Source organism: Artemia sp. Qi Xiang Cuo, chromosome 2 (assembly GCF_049724085.1).
Source record: "Artemia sp. Qi Xiang Cuo chromosome 2, ASM4972408v1, whole genome shotgun sequence".
Lineage (NCBI taxonomy): Eukaryota > Metazoa > Arthropoda > Branchiopoda > Anostraca > Artemiidae > Artemia > Artemia sp. Qi Xiang Cuo.
In genome coordinates, this window is record NC_142795.1 from 18,378,060 (window position 1) to 18,391,687 (window position 13,628).

At 33.5% G+C, this 13,628-nt stretch overlaps 1 protein-coding gene across 4 annotated transcripts in view; it reads left to right on the forward strand.

Moving 5' to 3' along the window:
• Positions 1–13,628, forward strand: part of Rab3-GEF (Rab3 GDP-GTP exchange factor) — a 231,527-nt gene that overhangs the window by 196,913 nt on the left and 20,986 nt on the right. For all 4 annotated transcript variants that reach the window (XM_089099430.1, XM_089099420.1, XM_089099424.1 and 1 more), the window contains 3 exons: positions 3,122–3,363; positions 6,071–6,208; positions 10,365–10,406. In XM_089099430.1, the coding sequence (XP_088955556.1) occupies positions 3,122–3,363; positions 6,071–6,208; positions 10,365–10,406 (422 nt within the window). The remainder of the gene's footprint in view (positions 1–3,121; positions 3,364–6,070; positions 6,209–10,364; positions 10,407–13,628) is intronic.

Genomic DNA, 13,628 nt, shown 5'->3' on the forward strand with positions numbered 1-13,628 from the left:
ACCCTGAGCAGAAAATTTGTCGCCCCCCTCACTCTAAAATGTATGCATACTTCCCAATAACAAATACAATGCGTAAGCAATGAGCAAATTTTATAACTTAAAGCCCTTTCCCCTGGGCCTGGGGGGGGGGGTCATGTTATACCCAAAGGCATAGTTACTGGGCCTTTCCACTATGATGAACAAAATGGCTATCTCAAAATTTTGACCGGACGTGTTTGGGGAAAAAGCGGGGGAGGGGGCCTAGTTGCCCTCCAATCTTTTTGGTCACTTAAAAAGGTCACTAGAGCTTTTTATTTCAGCTTGAATGAGCCCTCTCCCAATATTCTAGGACCACTGGGTCAATACAATTACCCCTTGGGGAAAAACAAATAATAATAAATAACGCATTCGTGATCTTTCTTCTGCCAAGAAAACAAAATTCTACATTTTTGCAGATATGAACTTGAAACCTCTACAGTAGGGATCTCTAATACGCTGAATCTGATGGCGAGATTTTCATCAAGATTCTATGACTTTTCTATGACTCTTTCATTAAGATTCTGGTGTGATTTTCATTAATATCACTAGGCTTTTATGGGGTGTTTCCCCCTTTTTTCAAAAATAAGGTAAATTTTCTCAGGCTCGTAACCTTTGATGAGTGAGACTAAACTTAATGAAACTAATATATTTGAAGTCAGCATGAAAATTCGATTCTTTTGTATATATATATATATATATATATATATATATATATATATATATATATATATATATATATATATATATATATATATATATATATATATATATATATATATATATATATATATATATATATATATATATATATATATATATATATATATATATATATATATATATATATATATATATATATATATATATATATATATATATATATATATATATATATATATATATATATATATATATATATATATATATATATATATATATATATATATATATATATTGGTATCAAAATTCCGTTTTTTAGAGCTTCGGTTACTATTGAGCCGAGTTGCTCCATACTTACAGTTCGTTACCACGAACTGTTTGACTAATTGTTGTAGACGAGGAGCTCGTTTGAACTCTAGTTATAAATTGGATTACCCTTTCTAAGGGACAAAAGCAATCAAAGGGCAGCTTACCACCCCTTCAACTCTCCCTGTGACCCGCAACCCGACATGGCTTCAGACCAAAATTTCAAAACTTTAATCAAGATAGTTTTTTGTCTGAAAATATACCTTTGGGATTGATATTATAAGTGCAGTTTTAGTCTGTAAAAGCTCAAAATTATGCGAATTGGCCGTATAAAACAGAGGCTTTATTCCATTCTGAAACTAATGGTATTACTTTCTGTTTTCAGAAAAAGTCCATACACTAGATTTGCATGACGATGACCGCTGTGAGGCCTAACTCTCCCCCCTCCCCTCAAAGCTATTCTAAATCGAGTAAGCCAAATTAGATAACGCTCATTTATCAAAACCGTTTAATCAAAGTTCAGTGAGAGACAAATTCAATTAAAGTCAAATCACCAAAAGTTGGTAAATTAGGTAAGCTCAGCTAAATAGTTTAATGAATTACTGCTAATTGTTATTTTGAATAAATGTTTCAAAAATCACTGAATTTTGTAATAATAATCAATGTAGAGTAGAATATTTTTATTTATAACACATACATAAATAAATGTCACAAACAGCGCACATACCTGGTGGCATACTTTAGCGCTGAAAATATTGCCAACGAAAATACACACCCATTTTCTAACTAAATTTTACAACAACGAAAAAGAAAACCCTAATGAACAAAATGCTTAGCTTGTCATAAGATATTTATTCACCAGTCTTAGAAAATGTCGCTTGTTGCTGCACTCTCGAAACTGATGCTGGAATTGAGTTCCAGATTTTTTTGCCCAGTGTGACGGATGCTGAATCCCGCTCTCGATGTCGGGCGAATTTCGTACGAAAATTCTGAACGATGCGTAGTAGGATAATTCTGAAATTGAGAATTAGTTGGAGAAATGCCGGAAAAATTTACAGGTGAATTACTATATTGATAATCGTGACAAATACTAGAGATCGAAATTAAATGAAGTTGGTCCAAAGAAAAAATTCCTGAAGTTTCATATAGGTCTAACTGAAGATCTGCAATCAACATTAAAAAGAATCCTCATTGCTTTATTCTGAAGTATTTGGAGAGATTTGAAAACAGACGAAAAGGTAGATGACCAAACCGCCATGCAATTGAGCATATACGAATGGGCAAAAGAATAACAAATAAATTTTAGAATGACCTTAGGAAAGAAAAGACAAAAATGAGTTAGCAAGCCGATATTTCATGAAGTTTTTAACGACAGTGTTTTTACATATTTATGAAACGTCAAATTTTCATCTAAAATAATCCCATGATATTTGAACTGATCTACCCGTTTTAAGTCAAGACCATTCACGAAAAGAGAGAAGCTATCTGACACTACTGATCTAGTTCGCAAAAATAGCATATATTGGCATTTTTTTTCATTAAGAGCTAGTAAATTCCTTGAATACCAATCAGATACAGTTAGTAACGTACTTTCCAGGTTCTGGAAAAGAACTAAGTAGAGTTTATGGTATACATATATACAGTTTATGAGTAGAGTTTAAGTAAGCCCGCATTTATGGTATGTATTTAACATAATAAACATAGTATATATCATATAATATATGTAAAATCTACATCATATAAGCCTCAATTGTGTATGTTTTGTTTAAATAAAAAAATACTTGCACATATAACGTGAAAATTGTTTATTTTTATCTATTTTTCTTTTAAGTTACGTATTTAGTAATTCTAATAAAAAATCAACAAGATATAGGATAGAGAATAAGATTAGTTTGAGATCAAGTTGGTTCTTATTGCGGTTTGGTTCTATCTTCGTTTCGAAACTTTAAAAAAAGAAAGAAAAAAGAGCAATAGCCTACTGTTTCAATAAATCTTGCCGTGACGGTATCCCCTGTTGATGCAAAGTGTGAAGCTGGACCCTTATGACTTTGTTAGAAATGTGTACAACAGCTTGCCATATAGAATATAAAACAAAATTATTCTATATAGAATACAGAATAAAAATACTGTTTATTAGGTTCCCGACAGTTGTATCGCCAATCATTTACGGTTCATGTTGGCACTGGGCCAGAAGGGGAGCTAAGATTTCTTGAAGTAAGAGACGATGGATTGGTTCTTCGAGCTTTGAGTGGAGCCATTGTGGAGCGGTGGTGGTTCGAAAGGATTGTTAATATGACATATAGTCCTAAAACTAAAGTGTTGTGCATGTGGAGGAGGAATGGAGAACAAACACAATTGCACAAATATTACACAAGAAAGGTCTGTTTTATGTTTTTGTTATTATTTGACTAAGGGTAAAGTAATGAAAGTCAGCAGTGCACCAAGGAATTTTATGACGATCCCAGATCCTTACCTTGAGCTGAATTATTTCTACAGCATAGATTATATGCAATGAAACCAGGGGCGGATCCAGGATTTTTTTAAGCGGGGGGGGGGGCAAAATAGTCTGATCCGATAAAAAAAACTTTTAGGGGGGAGCAAAATAGGCTGATCCGATAAACTTACGTTAGGGGCAAGTTTAATTAACGCAAACTTGAGTTAATTAAGTAAATTACACTACTTTAGACTATGCTAGGGGGGGCGCTTCCTCCCCCTGGATTTATCACTGAATGAAACTCACAATGCAGTGCTCCTTTGTATATATGTCACATATTAACAAACTATATCTGAGCATATTATAGATGGGGAATATATTCATCAAAATATAAAAATATTCTTAGATTATTAAGATGGGGAAAACAGGAAGAATGGACAAAAATTGTTGCTTTTCAGTCCTTGCACAAAATATCTATAAAACTAACGCAAATAGACTGAGGAGCTATAATTGTTGGTCCTTTTATCATTTAAATAGATTTTCATTGCTGTATCAATATAGTTTTTGTCCGGTTTTTATATTTTTTAGTTCGTCTAATGTTGTTTTTCATTTTTCTTTTCTACTATGTATATATATTCTCCATCATTTTTAAGTATTTATATGTTTAATTTGTCGAATTTTAGCAACAACCTTCTAGTACCGAGTGAAAAAAAAAAACATTGAGATTGAAAAAAAAAATAACATTAAAAAATTTGCAACTTAAAAAATATTGATCTTTTTCTCAATTATGACATTTTTTCGAACGTTTCGTTCTCCTCAAAAAATTTATGCTATACTTATTATGCAATCAATTTTATTTATTCCCTTCAATGGATATTTACTTACAAAAATAAAAAATGGTTTTTCGTAGGTTGCTGCTGGCACACGCAGATGATGCATAGTGTATGTCTGTTTTTGTTTGATTTAAATATGCTTTAATTTTCTTTTTTACTTTTTTTCATATTTACAGCTAATTTTAAATGTAGTCAATTTAAGTTTCGTTTAATCTTTACTTTAAATTTAGATTTGTTTAATTAGGTTTAATTTACTTCTGTTATACTTAATTTTGCTTTTGATAAATTAGATGATAGGTCCACTGACCATCGTTCCACTCAGCGCGGCCTTTGATGCATTCGAGGCACAAGTTTGCCACTTGTTTTCAAATTAAATTGAATAGTCATTTTTTTATGTTTTATTTTTATTTCTTATTACTTTTTTTTCAAAAGGCGGCCTTAATTTCTTTTCAATGTTATATGACTTTTACTCAGCATTGTCAAATAAAATAGCATTATGAAATATGAAAGGCAGAGTTGCTAGTAAATGTTTTCGTTTTGTGTCCAAGTTATCCTGATTAGAATATCTAAGGACGGGAATATATACTTATTTCATGAAATCTTTTTTATAATGGGATTTTTGCCCATAAAATACGAAAGTATCTGTGTCTATTAAAAAAAGCACTAAAGATCCAGTGGTAGTATGGTATTCGAAACTATTTTCTGGTGGAATAATATAAAGATGTTTCACTAATAACAGCGAGTTTACTGTCGGAAAATTAACAATCCAAAGTTATTAAACTGATATGATAATTTTATGAAAAAATTAAGATTTTGAAAAATAAGTTTCAAAATAAGTTTTTGCCTCGTTTCTGAAGATGCTTGGACTTGGTGTCCAGTTCTTGTAGTTGCTATTTGTCAATGGTGACATCAAGCATGTCTTTGTTTTACTAAATTTCATTACAAATATTGACAAAAGACTATTCGCGATTCAATAAGAGATAAAAGATAGTAAAATACCGAAATTGATCCGTTTTATTGTTCTGATTTATTGTCATAAAATTACTGCAAACCCAAGTCAATTTTTTCAATTTACATAAATTATGACTGCTATTAAACGTATTTTTGTACCAATTTAGTGCTTAAGAGGTCACTACTGCAAACAACAAAAAATCTGAATTCTCGAACTTGGGTCTGTTGGTAAATACGCTCAAAGTCAAAATGCATCAAATAGTTGACATGTGTATTTGATAGGCTTGATGTCTGTGCTTTTTAGGGGCTGCTTACGCTTGAGCGGAACTAGGTACAATTGACGCGAAGTAGTTGGTACAATCAGCTAAAAAAAAAAAATTGTTGTATTCCTTGGAGCATGTAAGAATCTTGGATAAAAATTTTCATAATGGATTAAGTATAAAATATGTACGTGACACTAATACCCACAAAGACTAAACCAACAGATCGACAAAATGGTTCAAGCACTTATTTATAGCAAATTTGAAAATGCTCAACATGGAAATGATGAGCAATTTCAGTCCCCAACAGGCGTGACCAACGCCAGATGGTAGAGTCTTTTTTTCTCTTTGGAATTTCGTGTGGTTATTACCTATATAGAAAATATCTTATTTCATATTTTATGATAATTAGCTTGTGTGTATATCAACGAAATAAATGTTTTAGATATTTGTGTAAAACAAATAATGTTTTTTTTTTATTCTTATACCTTTATTAAGCTAACAGAAGCATATTAACAAAAAAAAGATTAATCCTAGTTATTAGTTTAAAATGAACTAAAAACACATGTTTTTTAATATATTATATAAGATGAATGTTTTATTTCTAGTGTAAATTACTGTACCAGTCTATACAGGAAGCCATGGAGAGAGCAGCGGCTAGAGGAGCCGGGTCTCGTCCTGGAGCTGAATTGGGTGGAGAATTCCCGGTGCAAGATCTAAGAACGGGTGAAGGTGGACTCCTCCAGGTAGCCTCTTAAGTTCTGCTACAATTTTTGTTTTATGTACTTCCCGAGCAAAAGTAAAAATAAGAAATGGCTCGTTTTCTTACTACTAATACTAACTACTAACAACTCACCACAGCACCAAGCCACCTCAGGCCAATACAGCTACGCACGCTCCTCCTCCCTCTCAATTTATTCAAAGCCTCCCTTTTTACACCCGCCCATGAAGTTCCCATTTCCTTCAAATCTTTCTTTATTACGTCCTCCCACCCCAGACGAGGACGACCTGCTTTCCGTTTAGCCCTAGACGGTTGGCCGAAAAGAACAATCTTCAGAAATCTGTCATCCTTCATCCGCACAACGTGCCCTAGCCACCTCAAACTTTCTTTCATTATAGCCCTAGACAGAAAAAAATAAACAGGCATCATCTCTTATTCAGATCAATTTTACGTTATATTTTATGTTAAAATAGTAAATTCACTTTTAAGTATCGTAACAGTTGCCGAATATTTTTCAAATACAAGGGGGGCGGGATCTGAGACTTTCATCAACTGTCTCAATTATCACTGGTAATTTTCTGTCAGTACGTGAAAATATTGCTTTTATCTAACGAACTTTCCTATTAACGTTTCGCGGAAATGTAATACTTGAGCAGGAATTTAATAATTGGGCCTTCAAAAGCAAACCACAGGATAAATACACTACAAAACCACCCAAAAAGAACAATTACAAAACTAAAAAACACAAAACTTGTCCACGGTTGTTTCTTAAATGAAGGAATTGCCAAGTTTTATTCTCTTTTGAGTATTTTTTATTTTACAATCAAAATGATCAACATTTTCAAAGATTTTCAACATTTTCAAAATAACCCACAAGCATGCACCACTATGATTAGATGTGTAATCAAGAAGTCACAAGAAATACTCCTAACATAAATTGCACAGACAAGCTACGGAAACATAGATTTAGTTTTTTTTTTTTTTTTTTTTTTACAAAAGTATTATTTTGATATTTTTTTTAGATACCTTTTTGTGTTTGCTTTTCAGCTGATTGGCATTTGAAGAAGAGACCCTGTTCACTAAAAGAATAATTTTTGAATGACGTGGGATATACTATGTCCTTAAATCAGCCAACCTTTTGTGAAGATAGTTGTTCTTTAAGCTTTCCATGACCACACCCTTCCCCTCCCCTCGAAAATTGGGATTTACTTAATTGTTTTTAAAAGGGTTATTTTAAAGAAAGTAATACACTTAAGAATATTTATAATTACGGTCTTTCAAAGTAGTAATGAATATTTACCGTACACAATTGGACCCCAGAATTCTTCTATGGAAAGGGGAGGGCAAAAGTTAAAGTACTTTTCTATATATTTTTTGAAAGAAAATATTCTGTTTTCATTGATTTTATTTAATTTTTGGTTTAGGACTAAGTCTTAGGCACGAAAAAACGCGGTTTGCACAATTCGGCAATCTCGGCTTAAGTACAGGCAAAAATTCACTACCAAGCTTCAAAATGCTTCTGCTAAAAACGGGCGAAGAATTGTCAAAGAGGCTACACTGTCGTCTAAGGAAGCTTCAGTTCCTTCCCTAAAAATCCACGACGATGCAATCATCCCAGATCCACTAGCCAAGAGCAAAGCTCTTGCTAAGCATTTACCAAATTCTCAAATCAGGATGACGTCGGTTAAGAAGTTCCCGATTTTCCTGATCAAACCGATACTGTCCTTGATCGTGTAAACTATTCCGCTCATAAAGTCCTTCCCATTCTTTAGCGTCTTTATGGGACCAAACACTCAGGTTCTGACATTATAAGTATGTTCTCTTGAAGTCCTGTAGTGCTGAATTAGCTAGACCTTTCTCATTGCTTTTTCGGGTGTCTTTTCGCTCTGAAACCTCTCCGCACACATGGAAATCTGCCCATTTCATTTCTGTATCTAAATTAGATGGCGATTCAACGAGTTTAGACTCATATAGGCCTAATAGTCTCCTCTCCTGCATTTGGAAAGTTTACGAAAGTGTTTCCAATCATATACTTTATTGGTACGTGGAGACAATTGAGCTTTTAGACGACCTCCAAAAAGGATTTCGACGGAAACGCTCAGTGCTCGACTGCCTTATGGCTCAGCACCAGGGCTGAATCAAACTTCTACCAAACAATATGACATCAGGTTATTGTCATTCGTCATCACTAAATCTTGTGCCAGAGTAAAGCATCGCAGCTTAGTAATTAAAATTTGTGTCCGTGGACGTCTGTTTTAACTATTGTGTCTGTGTACGTCTGTTAAAAGTGATTGACAGCTTTCTTTCTGATAGTTCACTGTGGTTTATTCTTGATTTGAGCTCTGTTCCCATGAATACCCAATAAAGTAAGGCGTGCCCTAGGCTAGTGTTTTAACACCTACACTATTCCTTCTCTACGTAAGTGACATGGAAGACAATTTCGTAAGTCCTTTGTATCGCTTTGCCGACGACACCATGACACACATAGCCATCCCAAAACGCGAAGACACAACCCTTGTCCCTTGCCTCTACAGCCGGATCTTTAGGAAATTGAAAAGTGGTCCGATTCATGGATGATCAATTTCAATAAGCCGAAAACAAAGCAGCTGTTGATTTCCCGATCGAAAATGCCACACATACACCCCAACTTCATCTTCACGGATGAAGCTATGAAGAAGGCGAACGAGCTTCGTCTTCTCAGAATCCACTTCTCAACACATCTCAATTAAAAAACTCTCGATCTGGCGAGAAGCTCACGTGCAAGAAAGCTGGGAATCACTCTTTACTGCAAAAATCTTCTACCACCTAGATCGATCATCAAACTTTACAAGTCTTGCATTAGAACTATCGCCGAGTATGGATGCCCGTTGTTTATTGGTGCTCCAAAAATGTTGTTGGCACCACTTCAGAAGACCTAGAATAGGGCCAATAGGGCAGGTTCAGTCATTCCCTATGACTCTCCAGCCCCAGTCTGTTAGTAAAAGGTTTGACGCAGCGTTGATGGCTGTTTTCTACAAGTGCATAAATTCATATCCTTCTCTAGAGCTTTCTCATACTACCCCCCCCCCCCACTGTTCAATCGACAGGATAGATACGGAGAGCAAAGCATTTTGAGAACAGCTTCATTCGAGATTGTACTTTGATTTGGAAACGTCCTTCCTGGACGTTAAGCCTAAAGGTTTCACTGTCGACACCTTCAAAAGAAGATTCAATAGTCATATAAAGTCTCGTGACGGAGAGATGTAAAAAGACTAAATACAAATGAGACATCTAAATATACCTGGTGCCGCGGATTTACAAAAAAAAGATAAAACAAAGGGAAATTTTTATCCTTTTAACTTCTCTCCCTATTGAAATTATAAATTGTGTATAATTTTGTTTTAATTTAACTTCTCCTTTTGCCAGTTTTCCTGGAAACTATTAGTTTGGTATTCCAATTTAATAAAACGGGCCACGCTTTTATAATACGCATAATAATGTAATAATTTACTTTTACCCTCTTTCATTACATTATAAAAATCCACTAGAGGAGTATAAAAAGAAACAAAAAGAAGGAAGAAAAAAACAAAACAAAAAACAAACAAACAAACAAAAAAGAAAAAAACTCTAATAATTAACGACGATTCAGTGTATATGACAATAACATTTCTAACGGAGAAAGAAAAACAACTAGAAACTTAAATCAACTCTAAGAAACAGGAACTATCAGTTTACGCAACCGCATATAATAGATTGTTAAGCAGAAAGTTTGACATATTCTTACACCGGTCTTCAAAATAAGCCGATAACTCCTTCATTTTCACACATATATCAAACGCATGGTATTTTTTATTAATGTATGAGTACAGGAACCACAGAGGAATACCAATAAAATACTTAGCATATTAGTAAAATTTGACCTTAAATTTTTTTCTTATTGATTATTGAGGAGAGATTCCAAAATGGAATTATGAGCACATGGAGTGCAAACATGAAATTTTCTTACGATAGGGGAGGAGAGCTGAGACCACAGAACAATCTTTGTAGGTTTTTTCTATAAAGAAATTCGATTTTTAATCATATCTTCTAAAGTTTTCTAGTTATAAAACAGATACATAGCTGATCATCCTACTCCCTTTCTCCTTTTTAGTTGTACAAATAGACAAGTCTTCTCCAGTTTTTATCGAGCTTTTTTGTTTCAGGTTTGTCTGGAGGGAGTTGGCCTGCTGTTTGTCGACAGTAAGGTAATTCCTTTTCTATGTTCTGCACTTTTATGTCTTTCTTTCTCTCAAGGACCTTCTCAAAATTCCTTCATATTTTTTCTACTTTTTCTAGCTATATTTCTTAAGCAATAAAACTTTTTTAATTTTGTATTTTGCATGCCTTTTTCAACTAACTTGAAAATTTAAGTGTTTTACTCATCTTCTAAAAATCGAAGGAGCTTTCGAGGTGGTCCTTGCCACGTGTTGTGGTGTTAAACCACATTTTTTTTTTTTAAAGAAATGTAAACTGAAATTCTTTTTTTTCTTTTTTCCGGTTGTCTTCCTGTTGGATCATTAGGATTATGAGGTAAATTTATTCGTTGCTATAGTTTGTATCTTCTATAGCTAATTGTAGTTCTTTTGTAACCCCCTTGTCAGATGGGGGAAGGTCTTTGGTTAACTGTCACAGTGTCTTTCGCGGCACCCCACTTGATATCCCCTTTGTTTGACCATCTCCAAAGTTTCATACCTAGCTTGATGCATGTTCTTACCTTGTATGACTAACTATCTTTTCTTCTTTCTTGGTGTTAAAGCTTTGCTCTAATGGTCGAAAATGGGTCGTTCCAAGAAACAAAATTTATTAGAATTTTCTTTTCTTTTTTTTTAAGAAAGATTCATTTTTAAGCTGTACCGTATTATAATTTTGAGCAATATTCAGGAAGATCTGGCTGAGGAATTCAGGCAAGTACACATAATGGTTTTGTCCTTGTTTGGGGGAGAGGGGACCTCTCAGCGAGGATGGATCTCTCTCGGGGGAGTTTGAAGGGGGTGGGGGTGCTCTTTACGCTAGATTAAATTTCCACGGAGTTCTCCGTGAGGGGGAGGGGTATATTTCATAGAGGGTGAACCAGATTTACCGGCATTATTTGAAAAATGAACAGAAACTATTCCATATATGAAGGGTTGCCCCCTCCTCAATACCTTGCTCTTTACGCTAAGGTTTGAATGTTTGTCCTAATATTTTAAGAGCGTCTACTGAAACAGGGGGCCCTTTAATCAGAACAGGATTCTTTAATTGCTAACAGCTTTAGCGTAAAGAGCAAGGTATTGAGTAGGGGGCAACCCTTCATATATGTACTAAATCTGCCAAAACTAACATGTAAATTTTGTTTTTATTTTTCATATACGGTGAGCCAAAATCCAAAATAGTTGAAAAACGTTTCGAAATTAAATATAAAAAAATAGTAAGGTAACTGAAAGTAAGGAGCAACATTAAAACTTAAAACGAATAGAAATTAATCCGTATATTAAAGGGGCTGTCCCCTCCTCAACGCATCGTTCTTTACTTAAGTACTATTGTTTTAAAAAGTAGAGTTGTTACAAAGAATCAAACTTTAGCCTAAAGAGTGAAGCGTTGAGGAGGGGACAGCCCCTTTCATATTCGGAATAATTTTGTTTTTTTTAGTTTTAATGCCGCTCCTTACTTTCAGTAAAAAAAATCTTGTTTCTTTTTATTTAATTTCAAATTAGTACCGAACTTAATTCCACAGATTTGATATGGATACATAATATGTTGCTGAGTCTGATGTATCAATGAATGACATTTCAAACTCAAACTCAAACGAATTTATTATCGAACCTCTTTCACGGTCATACCGATCAGTGACAGTTCTTGTCACATTAAAAGATAAGGCACTAACCATGTTGTCACAGCTATTGCCATCGTCATACAAATTTATGCGCAACTGAAAGAAATATTAGTTAAATAACGAAAATAAAAATAATATGAACAGACTCAAATAAAACCCAAAATATTTAAATTTCTAACTGTCTGACCAAAAAAAATAAACAAAAAATCAAATTAAAATAAAAAAAACACTTTAAAATCGACAACAAATAAAAAGAATAACGAACTAAAGCAAATATATATGTACAGTTATATACATTTGGGAAACCATTTGATGTTTGTTAGTTATCTCTCTCAATTCAAAACACATCATTAACGTTGAATCAGTGTATTCATTCTAACCTAGTAATGTTAAAATGCAATAGCCTGAAAATGAATATGACACTTAACGCGATTTGACTTTTGAAGCCTACATTTTCTGAAAACAAAAATAGATCATTTCCTGGGAATTATTAGCATTTATTATTCGCCCCGAAGCTCAAGTGACTATGGAATTGCATGAATTACCATCATTGCCTCTTTTACTAAGTATGCTCCTAGCTCAAGTAATCCTATTTGTGATATTGAGCAATAAAATTTGATTAAGAGTTACAAATAGGTTGTAAAACCAAATTGGTTAAGAAATATCTAAGAAAAATGTAGAACCAATAAACGAGGAAAATTTTCGTTTAATAAAAACGGAGAATAAAGTAAAATTCCTCGGTTACCTTTTTTTGCACATTTCTTTCATTTCTCTAAATAAAAAATTCCTCCTTCATTTACTTTTTTTAAGTTTGTCTTTTTGTTTTGTTTTTTTGCCTATTATTCTGTTTAGTATTTTTTTTTTCTTCGTCCTACACTGAGGACGGCCGAAATATTTGCAGTAGTTTTTACTGACTGAAAATTTTCCTTGTTTATTCGTAATAAACCATTTCTGACAAATTTTAAAAGAAAAAAATGCTCTTAATGCGGCCAACTTTATTAGTATTAAGAGGAATAATTGGGGAACACAGGAAGGGTAGGGTAGGAAGGGTAGTAAGAAGGGAATCTTAAGGAAGGGTAGTAAGAGGTATCATATATAATACCTCTTGCGGGTTACATATTCACAATTTGCGTTGATGTAAAATAGTTTCAACTAAGATCTTTGAAATATCTTGGCTGTCAGTTAGAAAAAGTCTATCGTTAGAAGTCCCATTAAAAGGTGGATTAACATAAGATTTTAATGCTTAAGCTCTTGTGATTTCGAGGAGAGAAACAAGTGCTCATGTGGAAGTAAGCTAAAGAAAAAAAATCTAATTCTGCACCAATGCTGTATTGTTCAACAAATGTAGTTTATTCTACTTTCATACTACCGTAGCTTTCATAGAAAACTCTTAGTTCTTATAAATAATAATATCAAAGTATTTTTTAGCCTCAATTATTTAGCTTATATAATTTGAGTCTATTAAAAATAAATTAACAAAAATGGTAGCGGAAAAGAGGATTATATGAACATAAGTAAAAGGCTAGACAAACTCTGCGGCCGAAAAATTAGCCATGATCTCTATCATCTTTCCTCCATTTGTCTTCCTAAAAACCAGCTAAAGTGGTCTTTTATT